Source organism: Suricata suricatta, chromosome 6, assembly GCF_006229205.1.
Source record: "Suricata suricatta isolate VVHF042 chromosome 6, meerkat_22Aug2017_6uvM2_HiC, whole genome shotgun sequence".
NCBI classification, from domain to species: Eukaryota; Metazoa; Chordata; class Mammalia; order Carnivora; family Herpestidae; genus Suricata; species Suricata suricatta.
Window position 1 is genome coordinate 53514957 of NC_043705.1, and position 24116 is coordinate 53539072.

At 41.7% G+C, this 24116-nt stretch overlaps 1 protein-coding gene across 1 annotated transcript in view; it reads left to right on the forward strand.

The window, feature by feature from the left end:
• The window catches only part of SV2C (synaptic vesicle glycoprotein 2C), a 214759-nt gene that overhangs the window by 151522 nt on the left and 39121 nt on the right, over nucleotides 1-24116 (forward strand). Inside the window, exons 5-8 of the mRNA XM_029942459.1 lie at nucleotides 19109-19242; nucleotides 19709-19798; nucleotides 22979-23089; nucleotides 23785-23873. Of these exons, the coding sequence (XP_029798319.1) occupies nucleotides 19109-19242; nucleotides 19709-19798; nucleotides 22979-23089; nucleotides 23785-23873 (424 nt within the window). The remainder of the gene's footprint in view (nucleotides 1-19108; nucleotides 19243-19708; nucleotides 19799-22978; nucleotides 23090-23784; nucleotides 23874-24116) is intronic.

A 24116-nucleotide genomic window follows, 5' to 3' on the forward strand; every position in this document is an offset into this window, starting at 1 on the left:
AGAAAGTGTAATTGTGGTTGCTAGGGGCTGGGCGTGGAGGTGGGAAGTGGCAGTTACTGTTTCATGGGTATGGAAGTTGTGAAATGAAAAGAGTTCTGGAGATGGATGGTGCTAATGGTTGCACAACAATGTGGATATATATCTACTGCCACTGAATGGTACATCAATAATGGTTAAGGAGCACCCATGGCTCATTGGGTGGAGCATGCCTCTCTTGGTCTCAGGGTTGTAAGTTTGAGCCCCAAGTTGGGTATAGAGATTACTTAAAAATAAAATCTTTAGATAGACATAATTATGAATATGGTAAATTTGGGGAGAGCCTGGGTGGCTTGATCAGTTAAGCGTCTGACTTCGGCTTAGGTCATGATCTCTCAGTTCATGAGTTTGAGCCCCACCTCAGGCTCTGTGCTGACAGCTCAGAGCCTGGAGCCTGCTTCAGGTTCTGTGTCTCCCTCTCCCTCCCCCGCTCACACTCTGTCTCTCTTACCCTCAAAATAAATAACATTAAAAATTGTTTAAAAATGGTAAGTTTGTATGTTATGTGTACTTTATCACAATGAAAACTCATTAAAAAAAATTAAGTAGCTTGCCCACGGTCTCATAGCTAGAAACCAGCAGAACGAAGATTCCAATTTAGGTGGTCCTGAACTGTCCGTTCCTTTCCAGAGATGCTACAAAGTTGGGGTATGGCACAAGTGAGCAGGACATCCTAGGGCTTTGTTGGAAATGGAAGGGCTATGTATCTGTCAGTAGATTCCCAGAAGAGAAAAACAAAAGAGCTCTCAGGGTGATGGGAGGGGCACCATTCATATGAGCCATTCCCCAGGCATCTCCAGACATGGAAGCAGAGCAGCCAGACAACCTCAATAACAGGTAGGAGTGAGTGATTGGTAAGGTTATTGTAACCCAATTTTTTTAAAAAATCTGGTATAACAGAGAAATAATAGTTATGGAAACAAAGCCTTGTAGATGTGTAATTTCCAATAATACATACAGATGAAGTCCAGGTATAATATGACTTTTTAAATTACTTGGTGACCTACACCTTGCATACCTTTGGAGTTGTAGAAGTTATATCCAAACCTAAAGTATCCCTCTGTTTATTCCATTCTGCTTAATGTGATTCAACAGATGAAATGTTCAGCCTCTGGTACTTAGCAGGGTACATGCTATAAACATATATATGGAATATGTGATAAATGCTGGAAGAGGCGGGACACAAAATCACTCTAGGAATTACTAAAGACAACGCTGTTGATTCTTGGCAGGTCTGTTGTATTCGTGGGATGTTCTAGAGAGGTGACATTGGATGTGGGCCTGGAAATGTAAAGAGGAATTTTGTAAGCAGATAACAAGGGTGAGAAGAAAGGAGCCTGGGCTGAGGCACAAAGAGTGTCACAGGGTGGTGCGAGGAAGAGAAGGTGACAGGGTAAGACTGGAAGCTGGTTTTCTTGTGTAGACATAGAACACCTGCATGAGAACCACCTGGGGTGGTATTTGAGATGCAGGTTTGGGGACCCACCCAGCCCTCCTAAAAGTGAATTTTTCTAGTAGTGGAGTCTTGGAATGTTCATTTTCAACACTACTCCTTGTGATTCCATTGCACACAGAAGTGCCATGGAGGGCATCGCTGGGCTGGAATGGGGAGGTATGGTTGTAGGTGAGGGGATGAAGCGGGCTGGGGCCAGGTTGACAAGGACCTCTCAGTCCACTCAGGTGTATTCAGCAGGTAGACGGAAGACAACTCATGGAGAGTGTCTGGCAAAGGGGGAGAGGGAAGGAAAGTTGAGGGTGTAGTAAAGCACGTCTTTGTTGGTATGGTTTCATGAAGCCCTCCTCCAGAGACTGGGCAATGCACTAGCAGGGGTCAGAGAAGAGGCCACACCACAGAGAGAGGAGGTGAGGTGTATGGATGGTGGGTATACGTGAGAAGACAGTGATCTTGGATGATGATATCCCGGGATATGGTGACGGACAGGAATGGACAGGTGGACACCAGGAGCCATGAGTCAAGAGGGGTCTGAAGAGAACAACTACCTCCCAGAATTCTTCTAAGTCCCGGTCCCACCCCAACTGCCCTGGCTTTACTGGAGTAACCTTGTGGGGATGTGGGGTTGAAGGCAGATGCTTTTACTAAGGATGTTGTTTCCCCATTCCTGAAGAGGGCAGAAAATGTTCAGCGCAAACCTCTCCTACCCTTATGAAACAAGAATACTGATCCTTTAGGAAATATATGGTTATTATCTTCTTTGTAGTAATAACCACTTATAAGAAAGCTTTTGATGGAGAATGCTACCCTCTACCAAACCCTCGGGGTAGAGTGGGGGAGATATTTCTTTGCTTTTCTTACTGTGTGCCACCATTACTTGATTTTTAGGGTGCATTTAAACAAACATAAGTAGAAAAATGCAAATTTATTGCAAAAAGAGCTTATAACTTTTTTCAAGTTTTTTTTTTTTATTTTAGAGAAAGAAAGAAAGAGTGAGAGTGGGAAGAGGCATAGAGAGGGAGGGAATCCCAAGTGGGCTCCACACTGTCAGCAAAGAGCCCGACCCGACGAAGGGCTCAAACTCACCAACCGTGAGGTCATGACCTGAGCCAAAATCAAGAGTCGGATGCTTAACAGAAAGAGTCACCCAAGTGCCCCAAAAAGGTCTTAGAACTTAAAAACAAAATGCCTTCATGCAGGAATGAAATCTAAAGTCTTCTGAAAGTGTTTCCAAATGTCTGTTGAAAAACCAATTTCAAACTACCTTCATTAGCTCTGTTTACTTTGCTGCTGACACAGACAAACAACAATGATTGGTTTACAGCCAGATCTCTTGTCCTGGGCACTGTTGACATTTGGGGCCGGATAATTCTTTGGGGGTGGGGGGAGAGCTGTCCTAAGCATTGTAAGATACTTAGCAGAATCCCTGGCATCTGCCCACTAGATGCCAGTAGTAACTCCTCCTCCAAGCTCATGACAATCAAAAATGTTTCTAGACATTGCCAAATGTCTTCTGGCAGACATTACCAAAAAAATTCAGGGTTTCTAGTTAAATGCGAGTTTCAGATAAACAACAAATAGCTTAGTTTAGTATAAGTATGCTCAAGTATTACACAGGACACACTTATATTAAAATTTCTTTAATGTTTTTGAGAGAGAAAGACAGAGTATGAACAAGGGAGGCGCAGAGAGTGAAAGGGAGACACAGAATCTGCAGCAGGCTCTAGGCTCTGAGCTGTCAGCACAGATCTCAATGCAAGGGTCGAACTCACAAATGTGTGAGGTCATGACCTGAGCCAAAGTTGGACCCTTAAATGACTGAGCCATACAGGCACCTCCAAAAATTTTTTTAAATCAAATTTGATGGCCTGCCTTTTATCTATCTTTCACCCTATGGGGGTGGGCGAAGGCAATAAGATTGCTGACATGTTTAAAAAAATGATGTGTGTGAGGTACCTGGTAAGTGGTGGGGGTGCTATAAGTATCCTAGGAATATGCTGCAGGCCTCAAATCCACTCCCTCTGTGTCCCTCTTGGAGGCCGCAGTTGATACTCAAAGCTGCGTCTCTTTTACCAAAACCGTAATCACAGTGGGTATACTGTCATGAGCAGAAGGGGAGCCCACATGTGAATCTCTGAGTGCGGGGATCTAGCTTTGCAGTCAAAGCTGGTTTGGTGGTTTCCTCTGTTAGAACATCAATCTACTTGTGTCCCGGGACACAAGTCATGGAACTCTGTCAGTTTGGACTTAGAGTTATTCGATCATACCTCCTAAGCAGCCACAGAAGGGGACAGTGAATGAAAAACTTGTGCATTTGTCTCACACGGTCACTCTGGGTTTGATTTTTCTGGCGCCATAACCCTAGAAAACCATTCCCTGGGACAGACCAGGACCAATCACTTCCACAGTCGGGAGCAGCCAGGAGCTTCTTTCTGGTCCAAGATTAATGGCCCAAGCAGTCAGCCTTTCCAGGGAGCAAAGGTGAAATTTAATTCTGGGTAGCTGCCTGACATTTTGAACAAAAGGGAATGGTCGAGTGAGGAGAAACAGCATTTGTATGTCTCCTACAGGGTTATAAATCAATGATGGGCAAAAGTGAATTGGGTCTCTGCCAATAGTTGAACTGATTTGGGCTCCCATGTTTTGTTTTCAGACAATCTAAATGAAACGTGCTTTAAAGATGTATTGTCAGAAGTGTCCCTTTGAGTTAAATACCAGCTTATTAATTCCTGAGAATTCTGTGTTTCCAAAAGGAAATTCAGTTTGTGTGGGGATTGTATTAAGTTTGTCCACGAGAAATTGCATTCTTTGCACTAGAGGGAAGCCCCCTTTCCTGTCTGGCTATGGACGAAATAGGTCTTTAGATGGTGGGGAAATGGGACAATGCATGCAAGCTTTCCATTATAACATGAATAAATTCTGGGGATCTAATGTGTCTATAGTGCTGTATGTACATGGTGACTATAGTTAATAATCCTATTTTTTACACTTGAAACTTGCAAGGAAATTGATCTTAAGTATTCCCTCCGCAACCCACCCCCAAAAGAAGATGAGGTGAGGTATGTGTGATTTAACTTGTTTGTGATAATCGTTTCACAAGGCACGCGTGTGTCAAATCATCACATTGTACGCCTATAATAATATTGTTTTTATTTGTGATACCTCAATAAAGCTGGAAAAAAAACCAAAAATGGACCACTCTGTGCACTAAAGCAAGTTCCAGCATATCTCAAAAAAAACCCTCCAAGCATATGCTTTTACCAAAAGGAAATTAAGTTAGGAATCAATAATAAAACAAAAATTTAAAAAAGAAACTTACTGTAGTTAAAAATTAGGAGATTGATAATGTTTCCAGAAAGTCGCTTTGGAATGTACTAGGCAAACTCTGACTATAAAGGCATCCAAGAGTGGGTTCTTCATTGGTAGCTAAATAAGCATTTGCTGAATGACTATTCTTTGCCATTTTATACTAAAGATGAATGGCCCCTGGCTTCAAGGAACAGACTTGGAGATAAATTATCACTCTCTCATGGGGCTTTGCTCTCAGTCACTGTGCTAAGCACTGCAGGGATTTACAGGATACCAAGAAAACTCACTGGGAGCGGGGAATGAATACCTTTTAGTGTGTTCAGAAGAGTTTATAAAGAACTTCTCTCTCTATGTGGTTAATAGAAGACTAAAGTTTAGGACCTCTCCAAACTGACAAGAGTAAGGAGCAGTAAAGCTGCGAAAGTATTTGTGGGTAATAAAGGGTAGAAGGAGGGATCCGTGAGGAATGAGGCTGTAGACAGAGGCAGGAACCAGCTGTTGGAGACCTACACAGAACCACTGGAAAGGTTTTACACTGGTGAGTGATAGAATCCTAGTTTTATTATAGAAAGATCTCTTGAAGTACTCACAAAATAGACTAGACTAAGCAGATTGGAAGCTGGAGCTCTATTAAAGAGAGAAGGTATTACAATTATTTAGCAACAGGGCTGTGGCCCGTCATAAGAGAGAAAAACCAAAGCTCTGGAGCCAGGTCCTGAGGGCGGCTGCTAAGCTGGTGCTGCCCCTTTGTGGCTTTACCATGAGAGGTCAAGGCCACAAGGGCTCAGGGCAGTCCCCATGATGTGCATCCTTCAGCAGTGGGCACAGCCATGAAGATCCAGGCCAGCTGCAGATCAGCCCTATGCAGATGACCCAGGTGAGGGAAGACAAGGGTCTCAGGTAAAGCAAGAATGGAGAGAAAAGGGAGAGGCTTGGGAGAAATACAGAAAATAGACTGGCATTTCTCAGTGGCCGATTGGACTTAGAGAAGGAGGAGAGTAGAGGCTGACTCTCACATATCTGCTGTGGAAGGCTGTGAGGAAGGTTGAGTGCCTCCACTTGGGCCAAGGCCTTTCGGGAAGCATATGATCAGTGAGTCTCAGGAACCTGAGATGATGTGAAGGTTGTTCTCTCAGTAGCATTAAATTGGATACAAGTGAGCGATGGGGTTACTAGACTAATAGGGACCTCTCCAGAGTTGTATTGCCATCCCCTGGACTTGGAAGGGATGTGTGATGTCCCCTTCCTTGAAGCAGGACATGAAACCAGAGCTCCCATGGTCATGTGGTTGCATGTATTTCCCAGCCCATTAGCAGGGAATTTCTTTGACATCAATGACAAAGATCTAAGGGTCATTTGGGCCTGAATCATGAGCTAAGCATCTGTTTAACTTGTCAAGTGTTAAATGATTTGTTCTGGATCAGAGACTCTGAGGCAAGAAACGGGGCTCGAAAAAAGAAGAAGGTAGACAGGTCGACAGTTAGCAAAGACGTATGAGTATGACCTTTGACATCAGCGACAAGGAGCACTCAGGCTGACCTCTGTTGTCATAACACTGGAAATATTATGACCTTCTCCTTATCCACACCCTGGGGAAAGGTCTTTCTCCTAAGAATGGATTCCATTAGTATTTTTGTGCCACATCATTGAAAATCTTCAGGGAATGGGCAGAGAGCTTTTGTCGATCATGAGCAAGATCTTGCTGAGGCTATGTACCAAGAACAAAAAGAAGTTCTGATCTGGAATAGAATAAGGGCCCTGAAGTTGTATGGAGCACTGTTTGGAGGGGGGGAAAAAGTACTTTACTTACACCGTACATAAATATGAACTCAAAATGGATTAAATACTCAACTATGAGACCTGAAACCATAAAACTCTTAGAAAAAAACATAGGCAATAGTTTCTTTGATATGGAGCATAGAAATGTTTTTGTAGATGTCTCTCCCGAGGCAAGGGAAACAAAGGCAAACAACTGGGACTATACCAAAATAAAAAACTTTTCCAAGCAAAGGGAACCGTCAAGAAAACAAAAAGGCAATGTGCGGAATGGGAGATATATGCAAATGATATCTCTAATAAGGGATTAATACCCAAAATATACAGAGAACTTACACAACTCAAAACCAAAAAAACAACCAACAACAAAATGGGCAGAGTACCTGAAGAGACGTTTTTCCCCAAAGACGTACAGATGACCCACAGACACATGAAAAGATGGTCAGCATCACTAATCATCAGGGAAATGCGAATCAAAACTATAATGAGATATCGTCTTACACCTGTCAGAATGGATAAAATAAAAAAGACCAGAAACAAGTGTTGGCTAGGATGTGGAGGAAAAGGAACCTTGTGTTCTGTTGGTGCCTGTGAAAATTGGCAGTCACCGTGGAAAACCATATGAAGATTCCTCAAAAGATTAAAAATAGAGATCTCATGTCCAATCATTCCACTACAGGGTATTTACCAAAGAAAATGAAAACACCAATTCACAAAGATATATACACCCTTATTTTTATTGCAGTGTTATTTACAACAGCCAAGATATGGGAATAACCCAAGTGTCCATCAATAGATGAATGGATAAAAAGATGTGGTATATATACAATGGAATATTACTCAGCCATAAAAAAGAATGAAATTGTGCCATTGTGACAACATGGATGGACCTAGAGGGTGTTATGCTAAGTAAAATAAGTCAGACAGATACGAATTCCATTTGATTTCATGTATGTGTAATCTAAAAAAACAAAAAGCAGAAACAGATCCATAAATACAAACTCATGGTTGCCAAAGGGGAGGGAGTGCAAGGATGGGCAAAACAGGTGAAGGAGAGAGGGAGACAGGCTTCCACTTACTGAGTGAATACATCATAGGGCTGAAAGACAGAATATAGTCAAAGATATCATAATAGCCTTGTAAAGTGACAGATGGATGCTACACTTGTGGTGAGCACAGCGTAAGGAACAGACTTGTCAAATCACTGTGTTGTACACCTGAAACTAATGTATATAACATTGTGTGTTTAATACACTGTGATTAAAAAATAATTTTAAAGGATTTTAAGGACAGCTGCTTTCAAAGCAGACTGAGTTACTAATATATGGAAGAAGTATCATTCTCTTGCCATGAGTCATCTTCCAGCCTTTGGGCATTTGTGTCAGAACTAACTGCAGTTTAAGTTTACAAGTTTGTTGAGTTTTATTTTGTCAAGTTTGAAAGTGCTTCTTTTCTTATCATGGATCTGTACTCCAGTAAGAATTTCTTATGGCTTCATCTGTTCTAAGCACAAGATCTTAGAATCAGAGAGAAGCGTTAGCCCTAGAAGGAGCTTTCGAGTCTGTTAGCTCAACTTTCTACCTAATGTAAGACTTCCCAACATTTGGTCTTGTTTGCTCTTCAGTTTCCTAAGACTGGGCATCAGCTTATGTAAGAGTTTATATATTAATATAAACCTGCAAACACAGTTGATTTTAAATAAACATGTATGTGAGTAAAATAGAGAAGGAAAGTCAGTGTGTGCTTATAAGATATGCTATAAGATAGGGGCATTAAGGAATCTGCATGGTTGTACTACATGCTAACTAACTGGATGTAACTTTAAAAAACTAAATTAAATAAAAAATTTTTAAAAAGACTGCCTAGGTTCTCATGTGTTTAAAAATTCAATCTTCTTGTTGAAGCATTGTTATGATGGTTGCTTTAAAATATTTGTCAGATAGGGTGCCTGGGTGGCTCAGTTGGTTGAGTGTCTGACTTCGGCTCAGGTCATGATCTCATGGTTTATGGGTTCGAGCCCCGCATCGGGCTCTGTGCTAACAGCTCAGAGCCTGGAGCCTGCATCCAATTCTGTGTCCCTCTCTCTTTGCCCCTCTTCAGCTCATGATCTGTCTCTCTCTGTCTTTGAAAAATAAGTAAATGTTAAAAAAATTTTTTTTAAATATTTGTCAGATAATTCTCAACTCTGAATTGTCTTAATGTTAAAAAAAAGATATGCTATAGGATAATATATATGAATAGATAACAATGTATATTTACAAAGTAATGAGCAACCTGTATATGCATTTATGATATAAGATTCATTTACATGTGGTCAGAATTTGCCAGTTTTATAGGCTACTGTAGTATATATTTACAAAAAAATCTTTGGTAAAATTTTAATTGACCTACATTATCATAATATTAATATTATATTACTGTCTGTCTACAAAAGAAAATCCCAAAGAACCTTTGTTGAAATCAGAAACACACACAGCCACAAACACACACACACACACACACACACACACACACACAGCTTATGCTATAGCTTTTTTCAAACCCTCGGACTCCTTATTTCTTTCAGTGGAGCTTGGGAAATACCATGTTCAAATGAGTCAGACATGCAGCAGGAATTCTTTCTGGAAAGGTCCTCTCATTCACTCTTTTCACATTTGAAGCACTCACAGAAGATATAATAGGAAAAAAAACCCTTGAAAATAACCCCAAGAATTTTTGACTTTCAAAAGCCACCAGGTCGGGGTGCCTGACTGGCCCAGTTGGTTAAGCGTCTTACTGTTGATTTTGGTTGAGGTCATGATGTCTCGGTTCTTGTGAGATGGAGCCCCACATGGGGCTCTGCACTCACAGTATGGAGCCTGCTTGGGATTCTCTCTCTCCCCCTCTCTCTCTTTTTCCCTCCCTTGCCTGCTCCCTCTCTCTCTCTCTCTCTCTCTCTTTCTCAAAATAAATAAATAAATTTCAAAAAAAAGCCACCAGGAAGTTTGCTTTTTTGAAAGCATGGTTAGGTGACAAGTCACACTCAGGGACCAGAAGCATAACATGACTTCCTTCTGCTGTTGTCCACTCACTCTGTGCATTCCAAATGGGAGGACCAGAGCTCAGAGACAGAAATAGAGAAACTAGTAGTAAAAATCAGCTTTTGCTTGGGCCTACTCTTACAGTCAGATGACTAATGCAGTTGGTTGGACTCAAATCCTTGGGCCCTCTCACTGGAGTGTATAATTCCAGTTGAATTGGCTCTCACTTTTCAGAGGTGTGGTCATGTGCTATAGGCAGATCCCTGCCGATTTATTTTATTGTGATAGCTTTGTGTTCCAGTGTTGGCAGTAGTGCTGCCTGCGGCTCGGGACATAGCTGGCCTCTGCTCCAAGAATCCAAAGTTAGAATATGACTAGAGTTACCAGTTCAAAGATCAAAGGTCTATGAATACTATTTTCTGTCCCACCTGGAGATACCAAGGTAGTTAGTCTCTGGCACTTTCTCATTGCTATCCATAAAGAAGCATTGTACTGGCATTATTTAGATTCGTCACAACCACAATCAACCTTGGTTTAGTTCCAAAAATTCTAAGGATGCTGAATCGTGTCACAATTATTCCACTGTCTTTATCCTTTCTCTCTTCCCATCAAACCTTGTCAAAGGCTTACAACTTTTTGGAAAGCTTTTTCTCCTTTTCTGAATAAAAAGTATTGCAAAGTGATATGATACTCAAATTAAACAGGTAATGCCAAAAGTGAAAGTCTCTTGTTAGTACCCACTCCTTACCCTGAGTAGCCAATTAAAATAGTTTAGTGAAAGATCTAAAAATGCAATAAAATAAAAATAAAGGGCCACCTGGGTGGCTCAGTTGGTTGAGCATCTATGTCTTGATTTTGGCTCAAGTCATGATCCCAGGGTCATGGGAACAAGCCCTCTGTTGGGCTCCATGCTTAAGAGTCTCTCTCTCTTTCTTCTTCTGCCCTTCTCCCCTGCCCACATTCTCTCTCTCCCTTCCTAAGATAAAATTTTTTTAATGAAACAAAAATAAAATAGTCTATTTTCTCCCCACTTGTTTTCTAGATATAATATGTTTTATGTGTGTATAAAAGTGAAATCATTTACACTGTTTGGAAAATAACTTTTTTTGTTTTTTACTAAACAGTGTAACTTGAACTATATTCCATATCATTTGAGAAAGATCTACCTCATTCTTTGCCAGTTGCTATATGCTGTGCTTTTGCATGGCTGTGCCATGGTTTATTTAACTTTTCCCCTCCTCCCTGCTTTGTTTTCTTTTTTTTTTACACAAATGAAGAGAAGGTGAAAATCTCTGCTATGAGCATCAGGAACTGTCCAGCTACATCTGGCTGTAAAGTCACAGGTGGCATTAGACCCATAACAACCTGAATTTCTAGTCAAGTGTTAATGTTGCATATTGATTAGCCAGTATTTATGTTATAAACTTGTGATCTTTTGAAGGGAAATAATTTTATTTCTGTAGGACTAAAATCAGAAATTCATCTGGTCATTGCTCCCTTCCTTCATTTGTTCGCCATCTGAGAAAATGGATTTTGTGTTGCTTTTCCAAAGAGAATTTTAGTTGTCTGTATGCCTTGTGTGTGAAGACCACTGACAACTAAACATAGGTGGTTTATTTCCTAGTGATTAAAAACTATCTCACATAGAATATTTATTTGTTATTAACATTGATTGTTAATGTTTTATTTTTAATTTTTTTAACATTTATTTATTATTGAGAAACAGAGACAGAGCTTGAGCAGGGGAGGGGCAGAGAGAAGGGGAGACACAGAATTTGAAGCAGGACCCAGGCTCTGAGCTGTCAGCACAGAGCTTGACTTGGGGCTCAAACCCATGAACTGTGAGATCATGACCTGAGCCAAAGTTGGATGCTTAACCGACTAAACCACCCAGGTGCCCCTGATTGTTAATGTTTGAGAACATTACATCTGTGTCTTGCACCTAAAGACGGTGTCCTAATAATATCACATAACTGACAACCAAACATCCATCAGTAGAGTAGGTGCTCATTCCCCAGTGCATCAGACTAAGCCCAAAAAAGAATGTGAAAGCCAGCATTCTTCTTCCACATGCATCCCATACTTCTGCCTCAGCACCCTGAAAGATTCCGGACAGTCGTCACACAACTGGGGAGGCAGCTGGCTTCTGCAGTCTGAGAGCACAGCGGCTTGAGGCTTGTAAATGGCCTTGATTACTATGCAGGACACAGAATGCCCTTATTAGTGCCACACTGATTAGCGCTATGCAGTAACTGCTTTCTGTAGTACCCTAATTGAGGTCCTTCCTTGCATGGAATTTACATTATATGTAGATAAATCCATCAGTATGACATTTTAATGGGTATTTTTTAACAAAGTCTAAAGGATAATTAGAACTACCGCCCACAAAAAAATCTTTTTTTTTTTTAAAGACAAGAAAAGTGTGGTGCCAACAGAGAGGTTTCATTTAAGAGAATCCATTTTCTACATGCAGTTGAGTGTCCTAAAGCAACGACCCACTTTCCTAGTTGCACGTGGCTTGGTTTTCATATTCCAGTCCTTCACTCCTATTGATGTCTCCCCACGTCCTGATGTTTGTGGTTCAGGTTTTGTATCATTCTCAAATCAAATTTAAGCCCTCTTGAAATAGAGCCGGGGAGGAGTCCCGAGACTTCATGGCTGAATAGCTAGGTGGTCAGTGTCTCACTACTTCATTCTTTTATTCTTTTTTGATCCGGATAATGGTATTTTAGTTTAACAAAGTATCTGCACAGCCATTCCTCAAAACCTTCCCTGTGTCTGTCCCTCATTCAAGCCATGGAATATCATCCGTCAGTCTTTGACCCCGCCTCCTGTAAGGGCAAGTCCTAAAAGGGGAGTAGCGGTGGACTCCCCTCCTAGGACTCCCTCCTCCCACTCAAGAGCTTCCTCCTTCTCTCCAGGTCAGAGGGTTATAATTCAAAAGAAGAGAGTTAGGGACCAGGCATGGCACAACTTGTCTTGGCAATTCCTACCCACTTCTTAAGTATTTTTTTTTACCATTTATTCATTTTTGAGAGAGAGAGAGAGAGAGAGAGAGAGCGAGAGAGAGAGAGAGAGAGAGAGCATAAGGTGGGGAGGTGGAGACAGAGAGGAAGACACAGGATCCAAAGCAGTCTCCAGGCTCTCAGCGGTCATCCGAGAGCCCCACATGGGGCTTGAGCTCACAAACCATGAGATCATGACCTGAACTGAAATTAGAGGTCCCACTGAGCCACCCAGGTACCCCCACTTCTTAAGTATTGATTTGAATTGTATCTCTAACTTGGATGTTAGAAATTGAAGAATTAGCTCTTTATTCAGGACCCAAATCAGAAAAGAAATTTGGCTGAGGCTCTAAAGAAAATACTCCTTTGGGTAGATACCTCCCCCTCTTCTGTATTCTAATCATGCTTTCTTTGTAACCTGTTCAGCATGGGTGGTACTGTTTGTTTGTTTTTATGTTTTTTATTTATTTTTGAGAGACAGAGAGAGACAGCGCAAGCAGGGGAGTGTCAGAGAGAGGGGGAGATACAGAATCTGAAGCAGGCTCCAGGCTCTGAGCTAGCTGTCAGAACAAATCGTGAGATCTTGACCTGAGCTGAAGCTGGACGCTCAACTGACTGAGACATCCAGGAACCCCTGTGGAGTGCTGTTTCTTGTGTCCGTTAACTAATACCAGCCTCTTCGACGGGACTAGAACTCCTTGAGGGTGGAAAATAAGTCTTATTAGCCTCCACACTGTGAAGCATTGTGACTAGCATTTATAGGCACTCAGTGAAAGTATGAATGAATAAACTAAGTTAAGATTATCACTAGACAGTAAGGAAATGCAAATTAAAACTGTGGTGAAATACCACTATACACTATTAGGATGGCAAAAAGAAAAAAACAAAAACAACCTTAAACAGACAAAAAAAAAAAGTGGTAGGAAGGATGAGAAACAGCTGGAACTCTCACACTACTGAGGGGAATGTAAGGTAGTACAGCCATTGTGGAAAACAGTTGGGCAGTTTCTTATAAAACTTAACATAAATGTTTAGTCCTATGTCTTGACTAATCCGCTCCTAGGTATTTACACAAGAAAAAGGAAGATTTAGGGAAGGGAAAAAAAATAAACAATACAAAACAAAACCTGTCTGAAATGTTGGCAGCTGCTTTACTTATAATCACCTGAAACTGGAAGGAGTCCAACGGTCCTTCAGCTGGAGAGTGGCTACACAAGCTGGGATCTGTCCCATACAGGAGAATTGTAGTCAGCTGTGAAAAGGGACAGAGTATTGATATGTGCGACAGTCTGGGTGGGCGCATTATTCTAAGTGTATTAGGCCACATTCAAAAAGCTGTGTACAGTATGATTCCACTCCTATGACCTTCTGGAAGAAGCCGAGCTACGGGGACGACAGGCAGTGGTTACTAGGGGTTAGGAGGGAGAACTGTTTTAGGGTGATGGAACTGCTCTGCATCTTGATCATGATGGTGGTTATGCGACTGTATGTTGATCAAACGTGTAGAACCATAAAAAGTAATCAATTTTACAGTATACGAATTACTAATTTAATTTGAAAAAGTGAATCGATATTGTTTTGCTCTTTAGTGTGAATTTTTTAAATGCCAAAACAGGGGCACCTGGGTGGCTCAGTCAGTTATCTCTCTCTCTCCCTCTCTCGGCCCTTCCCTGGCTCCCATTCTCTGTCTCTCTCTCTCTCAAAATAAATAAATAAACTTTTAAATATGACAACAGAAAGCAAGTCTTACTAGCCTGCCATGGTTTTTCACGTGTTCGTGTACACGCACGAACACACTGAGAGAGTGTGTGTGTGCTTTCATTTAGAAGATGTTTAAAGACCATTAATCTATGGACCAGGGCTTGGTATAGGCACTGAAAATATACTGGTGAAAAACAAAAGCCAAGTTCCTACTCTCATGATAGGGAGAGAGACAGATAGTAAACATGTCAACAAATCACTGTGGTTGACAGCTTTGTGCTGTGGAAACAATAAAACAGGCCTTGGTGATGGAGAGTGGGGTTGAGTGGTTGACCTCTCTGAAGAGATAGATAACCTTACACTGACCTGGAAGGTGTGAAGGAGGCATCAAGGCATACAAGTATGCAGAGCAGACTTGGCAGGGAAAATAACACATGCAAAGAGCCCAAGGGAACTACGCTGAAGATGAGATTGCCTGAAAGACCCTCTCACTTTCAAAACTCATAGAAAAGCCGGCTAGAATATGACACACATTTTTTCAAATGTATGGCTGGGATCCCAAGGAAATAAGGAAAAGCCCCTAAGATGGAATTAAGCTGTGTATATCCAAAGAACTGGCAGCAGGAAGAGGGCAAGGGGACCCACAGAAGGTGAGCTTAGGTAAGCGGTAGGGCTCTGTTCCTGTTGGATCTGCTGAGGCCGTGACAAGGCATTTGGATTCAGTCAAAGGCCTTGGGAGCCATTGGAGGCTTTTCAGGCAACAGAATGAAATGCTCTTGTTGACATTTTAACAGGATAAGACTGGCTGCTGTCAGAAGAGAGGCCTGTGGCACACCAAGAGAGGGAAGGAAAGGAGAGTGAGGCCCATGTTGAAGGTCAGGGGTACGGTGTTGCCAGCTAGGGGCTCTGCGGTGCCAGGGAGAGGTGGAGACATGGTTGGCTTTGAGGTCTGTTGGAGAGATGCAACTTGCAAGAGACTGGAGGTTGAGTGTGGTGAGGTGAAAAGAGAAGTCAAGAATGTGGTCCTGGTTTGGAGCATGAATATCTGGGTGACTGGCAGTGTATCATTTGCTGAAAGAGAAATATTGAAGGAAAAACAAGACTTTTCTTTGGTAGCAGAGCAGGAAATAAAAAGTTCCATTTGGGACACAGTAACTTTGAGATGCCCATTAGATATGATAGAGAAGGGTTTCTGGAGCTCTAGAGAGAAGAGTCTGTGTTTCAGAGGCAGTGGCATACAGATGGTCCTTAAAGTCATGGAAATCCATGAGTCTTCCTGGAAAGAACCTGTAGCCAGAAAACAGGACTGACAACCAATATTTGGAGTATACCATCTTTGGGGAGCTAGTCAAAGACAGAGCCATTAAGAAAACTGAAGGAAAGTCAGTGAGGTGGGAAGGAAACTAGTACATGTAGTGACAAGTAAGACAAGGGGACTAAGTTCTCCCAAGAGAAGAGAATGGTCAACGATATGGAATGATTGTGAGAGTTCAAGTAAGAAGAGGAAAGAGAGGTGACCATTAAATTTCGTAAGACAGATGACCTTGATTGTTACTGTTTCTGTTAAATTTGGGGAAATAAGCCAATTTGAGGTGAGAATATTGGATGATAACAGTCTGCCATGATGGAGACAGAGGAGTAGCTATGTGACTGGAGAGGCATGTGGGGGTCAAGATAGGGTTTTTTCTTATATAGGGGAGATGGGTATGCTGAGGAAATGACCCACTGAGTAAGGCAAGAAAACACCATGAGGAGGTCCAGGGAGGAGGGATAGATAACTACAGGAATCCTGTCCTGAAAGAGAGAAGGCTGGGCTCCAGAGCCACGTGGACAGGTTGACCTTGGATTGGTTTCCACAGATGAACTGCCCACACTCCTAATGGAAGGCAGAGGGTAGGGACAGGAGTGTGTGGGTTGGGGGATTCAGGAGTGATAGGATGAGATGTATGTTATTCTCTCTGTGTTTGTTTTCTCAATGAAAACAGGAGGTAGAGTCCAGTGCAAGGAGCGGAGTAGATGGCTAGAGATTTGAAGAGAGACCTAAAAAGGGTGCAAAAGAGTTTTGGAGGCTGGGGAAAGCATACTGAAAAAAAAAAAAAAAGGAGAGAGAAATGAGTGGACCACACACCCTTTATATAAAGCAAAACCACATTGTGTGTGTGTGTGCACACATTCCAATCAGGGGGCCAGAAGACCAGCCTCATGACTAATGAAGTAGAGAATGACATGAAACACAATGAATAGGCTAAGCTTCTGCTCCTGAATAGAAGAATCTACCTGAAGAAACTGCATTTTCAGCTGAGAGAGTCAGGCTCTGCACCAGCTTCTTCTCTTCTGGGTTTCAATTCTATTTGTAGTCCAGTTTCCTCTGTAGCCTAAAAAGTGCTCAACTGGAATCACATTGCAGTCAGTCTCTTCCCACACTGCTGTGATGCTCAGGATCCCGGAAGCAATGGGCGATACCAGTACCAGCTGTCGAGAAGGACAGTGAAGTCACCAGAGCGGCATCTGGAGAAGTCAGGCCAAAGCAAGGGGTCTGAGGTTTCAAAGAAAAAAGCTAAAATTCTTTACGTACTGTCAATCAAGTAAGCCATAAAGCTGTAACTGCAAAGAGAAGTGTATTGCTTTCTTCATGCTGCTGTAAGAAATCACTACAAACTTACTGGTTTTAAACAGCGCAAGTTTATTATCCTCAAATTTTGGAGATTGGAAATCTCGATGAGTTGGCAAGGGCTTCTGGAAACTCGAGGGGAGAATACATACTCTTGCCTTTTTCAGCTTCTGCAAGCCACCTACATTCCTTGGCATGAGGTCCCTTCTATGTCTTCAAAGCCAGAACTGTAGCATCTTCAGATCTCTGTTTAAGCTCACCTCTGACGTTCCTCATCACCTCTCCTTCTCTCTCTTTCTCTTATGAAAAGGCTCTTCTGCTCCTGCAGGTAGGGGCCCAGCTCTGTGACATAATCAGTATACCTCAAGATCCTAAACGGAATCACAATTGCAAGGCAAGTTTGCCAATAGGAGAACATAGTTGCAGGTCTAGGCATGGGGATGAGGACCTCTTTGGGAGAAAGGAAGCATTTTTCTATCACAAGAAGTTTCCTGCTGTATCCACTAGTGTGATGTAATTCTGTGCTGTAGCCTACATGTGAAACATTGCATTTGCTTCACTCAGCCATCCAAAGCTTTCCTTTTTCATCCAGGGTATAAAATAATAGGATCTAGATCTTTTTTTAAAAAGACCTTCTTTATAAGAAACTCTCAGATCAAATGTCAAGTGAACATGGTATGTTTTCTCTCTTCCATCATAAAATTTCTTCTGTTTTTAGGTTTTAAGACTTTTGCATTTCTGCTACATAAAACACTGAGAGTAGACATCCCCTCCTGAAGTTTTGATGTGGTTAATTTATCAGTCCATATAGCCCTCATGTGTTGAATTCCCAGATAATATTTATTATTCTAGGATTGATATAGTGTGTCCCTGATGTTTACATCATTTGTCAACAAATTCTGTCTTTGAGAGAGTGTGCATAGACATGAGGCTGGGTGTGGCCTCAAATCGTGGTAGATAAGATTCTGATAGGTTACTTCAGCTTTGTGGCTTTGAGGAAGTTGTCACCCTCAGAATCTCACTTGGCTCTTGTGTAAATCATGAGTAATTATACTGCTTTCTTAGGGAAGGGGTGTAGAATGCCCGACTTTTGTTCCCACAAGATCTTATAAATACCAAGCAATGCCAAAAGCTAAAATTTTGCCCAATAGAATTCATCTATGCCTCTGTACATTTTCTCTCTGTTTTCAATTAGATTTTATATCCTTCATTATTTCTCCTTTAGAATCATGTTGGGATGTAGCTTTCAATCATTCTGTAGTCATCCAAATATTGGCTTCCTTTTAGTTCTTAAAGATATTTCTGTTTGTATCCCATCATGCTTGTTTTTATTATATTAGAGTAAGAATACTATTTAGAAATTTAAAATTCTCTTGGTCTATTTTAGGACATGTGCATATGGAGAGGTACCACAACTGCCATTTCTTAATAATTGTACTGGTCAAGGTGCTGGGCAGCAAACCAATGACACCTTCTAAAGGGGTCACTAAAGAGTCATGTGAAAATAGTTAAAAGAAAGTGGTAGGGAATATAAAGCACCTAGGAGCTAGTAGCAGAAGGACATCTTGTACCTACCTGGGCGTCAAGAGGAGGGAGGGACTGCCAGAAGTTGACAAGAGCTGTGGATGTAGAAGGTCCCAGAGGGTGAGTGAGCATAACCAACACCAAACCTCCACCCAGCCAGGGCAAGGGAGAAGGGAAGCAAGGTTTATAAGTGTCCTGCCCCTACTCTCTGCTCACCTGCCCCTGCTTCCTTTATCCAAACACAATGGAAGCCAGTGGGCAAGGGAGCCAGTTGATGCCCTCTGTAGTGGTCTGTTTCCTGGCACCCAGCAGGTGGAGAGGAGTGGGCAGTGATCTGGAGGAGAAAATTGAATGGGCCCAGCACAGTGGTCTGTTGGAAAAAATTATTCCAAATTAATTCATCATGGCCTTTGGGATTTGGTTATACAGAAGCACCCATGCACCCCCCATATTTAAGCCCGGACCCCTTTGGTTTTTCTTGCACCACTCCTATTGGTGGTTGCAAAGGTGAGCTGGTCACTGTGGCTAATCCTCAAATTAGCTGGTTCTTCTGTATTAAGACTTGACTAATAAGTTTTCAATGTGGACACCCACAGTGATGGCGGGGTCTTTGCTTTCCCAGCAGGCAGCCTGAGAGGCACTCTCCTTCACTCTTCTCTTCTTCCTTTTCCAGGATGGAGCTTCAGCATGGGGTCAGCCTACCAGTTTCATAGTTGGAGGGTGTTCGTGATAGTCTGCGCACTCCCCTGTGTCTCCTCAGTGGTGGCCCTCACATTCATGCCTGAAAGCCCACGGTTCTTGTTGGAGGTAACACATATTACTACAAATATTCAAGGAGGCTACATACGCTAGAAAGAGTTCCTTGTGAATTCTAGGAAAGTGTGTTTGCCTCTTTGGGAGGTACATTTTCCCTTGTTGCTATGGGACCATGGAGGGGTTGGCTTCATGGAGACATGCTTTGAAGGACCAGTGTGTGATAAAACTGTCTCATGGCCAGAAAGCACTAATGTTCCTCTCCAAGCAAGCAACTTTTCACTTAGTGAGGAGACTGTCTTACTTTTTTATACATGAAATTTTAGCAGCTGAAGATGCTCTTTCTAGTTACCGGCATGCACATCCACTGAACTGCTAATGCACTTAAGGATCTCCGGTGGGGTATGCCATTTGCACAATTACACCCAATTTGATGTGGCAACACAGGATGGTTATGGCAAACTCAGGGAGTCCAAGTGTTTCATTTTTCAGCACCTCACAGTCTATTTGCATTTCTTAGGTTGGAAAACATGATGAAGCTTGGATGATTCTGAAGCTAATTCATGACACAAACATGAGAGCCCGGGGTCAGCCTGAGAAAGTCTTCTCGGTGAGTACCTGCTTCTCAGCGAATCCTCTACGGCAGGGGCGGGGGGACCTTTCCTGAAGAGGCCAGATGGTGGATTTTTCTCTCTCTGTACCAGCTATACTTACCTTTCAACTCCTCATATTTCCATTTCCCTGAGCCATGTTGCACTGACTGCCCTTGTGGGTGCAGTTCACTCTGCATGGGATGCTCTTACATCCTCTAGTTACAAAGTTGATTCCCAATGAAGAATGATAGCCCAGATTATTGCAAATTAGATGCATAGAATTTTTTGGAAGGAACAATGGTTTTTCAATCTTTTTACATAGGAAGCCATACAATTTGACTAATAATGTTTTGTCTGAAAGAAGTTTAGGCAGACATATCATAAGACATGAGGTGGACATAAATAAGATCTTCAGTGTCTTATAAATGACATCAACAATATGTCTTAAACATATGACCTAGTCCCTCGTTAAGTAGTCTACTGACATCCTATTTGTTTATTTCACTTTTATGTAGGAAATGAATTGTTTGTAACGGAAAGATAGCCTTCAGTTTGGCCTTTATCTAAATTATCATAGATTCTTCATTAGCAAAAATTTTTATGCAATGTAATGGAGAAATGAAGATCAGTAATAGATGTCCTCCACTCAGGACCTGGAAGCCTTTGAATAGGCTCTTCTTTTAAGTAGATACACAAAAGAGGAAGAATTTTTTTTATTCTTGCTCCATTTTTTTATTTTATTATTTTTTCCCATATAGTTGATTGTCAAGTTGGTTTCCATATAACACCCAGTGCTCTTACCCACAAGTGCCCCTCTCCATGACCATCACCCCCCTTTTCCTTTCCCCCTCCCCCTTCAGCCCTCAGTTCATTTTCAGTATTCAAGAGTCTCTCGTGATTTGCCTACCTCCCTCTCCCTGACTCTTTTCCCCCTTCCCCTCCCCATGGTCCTCCATTAGGTTTCTCCTGTTAGACCTATGAGTGAAAACATATGGTATCAATGGAAGAGGAAGAATTTTTTTAAGTGAAAGGCTCACAAGGTTGGAGGAATCTTGAGACATCATCTAGATACACAGGGTCACTTAAATGTTATTAGCGAGATGAGAATAAACCCTTTTACCAAAGGGTTTTTTGATGAGGTAAGTCTTCCTAGGGCTTCACTGTGCTACATACCTGCTCTTTCTTCCAGAAGGTTTGAGTTACCAAGTTCACATGGCATTCCATGTTGTTACTATGTCAAGTGAGAATATAAGGAAACACTCTGAAAGAATGGATAATCTCAAAGTCATTTCTTACATTACTTTCAAAGTCATTACTTGATTCCACAATGACAAATTTGTTTTTTTCCATATTTTGCCTACAATACTGGGAATCTGCATGCAGTCCTCCAAGCCCTCCTTTTTAAGCTCTTCTACCTATGCCCCTACCTTAAATATTGTTTTCCAAGACTCTATTTTTAACTAACTTTTCTTTTAACCTCATATACTTTCCTTAGCTGATCGCAGCAACTTTCTGCATCTCTATCTCCTAATGGACAATTCTCTTGAGCTCTGGACCTGCATGTGGAAGGGCTTTGTCGATAGCCTTCTGTATCCTTTCAAATGTGAATTTCTAAGTCTGAACTTAGCACCATAAGAGTCTCCAAGCTTCTTCATTTTACTAAATTCTATCAGAAGATACCACCAGTACTACCAAACTAGAAACTGTAAAACTACCCTATTTGTTTCTTTCCTTTATTCCATAATATTCAAGAAACCCCTATGTCCTATCATTCTCCATCATAAATATCACTCTTCATGTTCTTTACTTTCCACCCTGCTGCCACTGATTTTGTTCAACCATCATTACTCACTGTCCTCTGCCCTTGAACTGTTCTTCAGGAATCTCAAACCCTTTGCAGTCAGCCAGTCTACTGTTTTTTCTCATACCTCAGGATGTTTACATATGGTATCTCTCATACTTGGAATGACCTCCAAGTGGTTTACACACATGACCAATGACATACTTTTCTGTAACCCCCAACTCAGATGCAGTCTATGAAGACTTCTCTCATTCCCAAGTCAACTTGGGTGTTCTGTAAAATATATTTCTCCCATTGGCTATAGAGCTCCATTTGGGGCTCCCATGGATTATTTTCAGCTGACTCTAATTGGAATGCTGCATTTAACTCAGACATTATTTTCATTAAATACAGACCTCTGTTTTTACATAGCCTGGAAGTTACTGCCTACCTTGTATAATTTGGAAGATGGTGCAGGTCCCCAAATCACCGCTGTCAAAAGACAACCTCAGTACTTAGATTCTCACAATAGACATACTGCTTTGGATGTTAGCAGTATCTCCAGAAGAAGGTGTTCAAAAGTTATCCCTGGCAAGGGTAACACGTGTGCAGATTTCTGGGTTCTCTCTCAAAAGGAAATAAATGTTGACTAACAGGAACCATTCTTTTTTATTTTTCTTTCTTCCCTTCAGGCTTCATGCTCTGTGTTGACAGCCTTGCATCTCCTGTATCTGGGTTCCTTCCCTTAGCAAAAGAAGCTAACTTAAGTCCTATATGTGGTCTTTCACAGTGAACTCCCATCATCTATTTCCCTTCTGTCACTGAAGAATCTGTTTAATGCTCACAGTCAAAGCTCATTCTCTTGACTTGGCACCACGGTCGCCCGTGGCTATCTGCCGACCGGCTGCTGTGGATTAGGCTATAGAAAGGGTCATAAAATAAAAAGATAACTTTCCAGATAACTTTTAAAATATAAAGATAACTAATGAAAAAGCCTTAAAAACTATGTTTAGAGGCCAAATTCATCAAGTCGGTAGGCTCCAAAGTAAAGTATGTCCCACCACTTAAGTCCAAGCAAAATAACTCTTAATCCAGAAGCTAATCTCTCTGAATGTTTTATCTACTAATAATGGATGCCTCTGTGGTTAAGATTCAAAGGATATTTCAGTTTCATATTTTTCCATTGCTACTTGTTCTTCCCCTTTGCTCTCTGGTACTCCCTCCCATTCATTCTTTATTCACTTCTTTTAGGTGACATTGGGATCTGGAGACTTGTGCCAATAGTCTCATATATGAATGGAGTGATTATCAAATATCTGCTTACTTTCTGTGAGAGTTGGGTTTTGCTTCTTTTGAAACAAATTATAAGCCTTCAGAGAAGAGAACTCAGCTCTTTGCACTCTGTCGCTCTTTACAGGTGAACAGAATCAAAACCCCAAAGCAAATAGATGAGCTGATTGAAATTGAGAGTGACACCGGAACATGGTACCGAAGGTGTTTTGTTCGGATCCGCACAGAACTCTACGGAGTAAGTGAAAAGCCTGCCCTGACTTGCTGCCCAAAGTGTTGCATTTTTTTTTTTGAGAGAGAGAGAAAAAAAGGGAGACAGAATACGAGTCAGGGAGAGGCAGAGAGAGGGGGAAACGCAGAATCCGAAGCAGGCTCTGGGCTCCAAGCTGTAAGCGCAAAACCCAACACTGAGCTCAATATGAGGCTCAAATCCACAAACCGTGAGGTCATGACCTGAGCCAAAGTTGGATGCTTAACCGACTGGGCCACGCAGGTGCCCCCGATAGGTTGCATTTGAGGTTGATCAGAAGCAGGGTTGATTGTAATAGTTCCATGAGTGGGGCTGTGCTCGCTTCTGCCCAGGACACCTAATTCCCGCACTAGCACCAGGTAAAAGGATCCCTTTGGGATAAGCAGGCTAGCCAAGACATTCCATCTTCGGGAAGGGAGAGTGCTAGGCAAGAAGTCTTGGCAGGAATGGGGTGCACTGAAGTCTTGGACTACTTTGTCCATTGGCCTCCAGGAAGCTAAAAAGTGAAACTTGCAGTATTTGGTTTCCTATACTTTGGCTTTTGGTTTCCTTCAGCTTTTAAATTTTAAGTTGGAATGAATCTGGCAGAAAGAAAACTCAGTGTTTTTATAACTGGTTGAGGGGGTTGGGGAGTGAGTTGACTGGCTAACGTGAAAGAAAACTAACTCTTGAATATTTCACAGATTTGGTTGACTTTTATGAGATGTTTCAACTATCCAGTCAGGGAAAATACAATAAAGCTTACAATTGTGTGGTTCACCCTGTCCTTTGGGTAAGTGATATTTAAATTCTTCATGAGTGAAACCTTTACATTTCCACCCTGTAACTCCCAGTCACACTGCTTTCCTTTCTTATACTATGTCATGCTATTAATATGCTAGGAAAGATTTTTTTTTTCAGTTTAGAATTGCTGACAATTGCAGTTTTTATAAACACCTTACCTTTATCTGTCCTAAAGCTGGGTGGCAAAACCAGTAGTACTTGGAGAGTCCGATGAGACCGTGGATGATTTGCT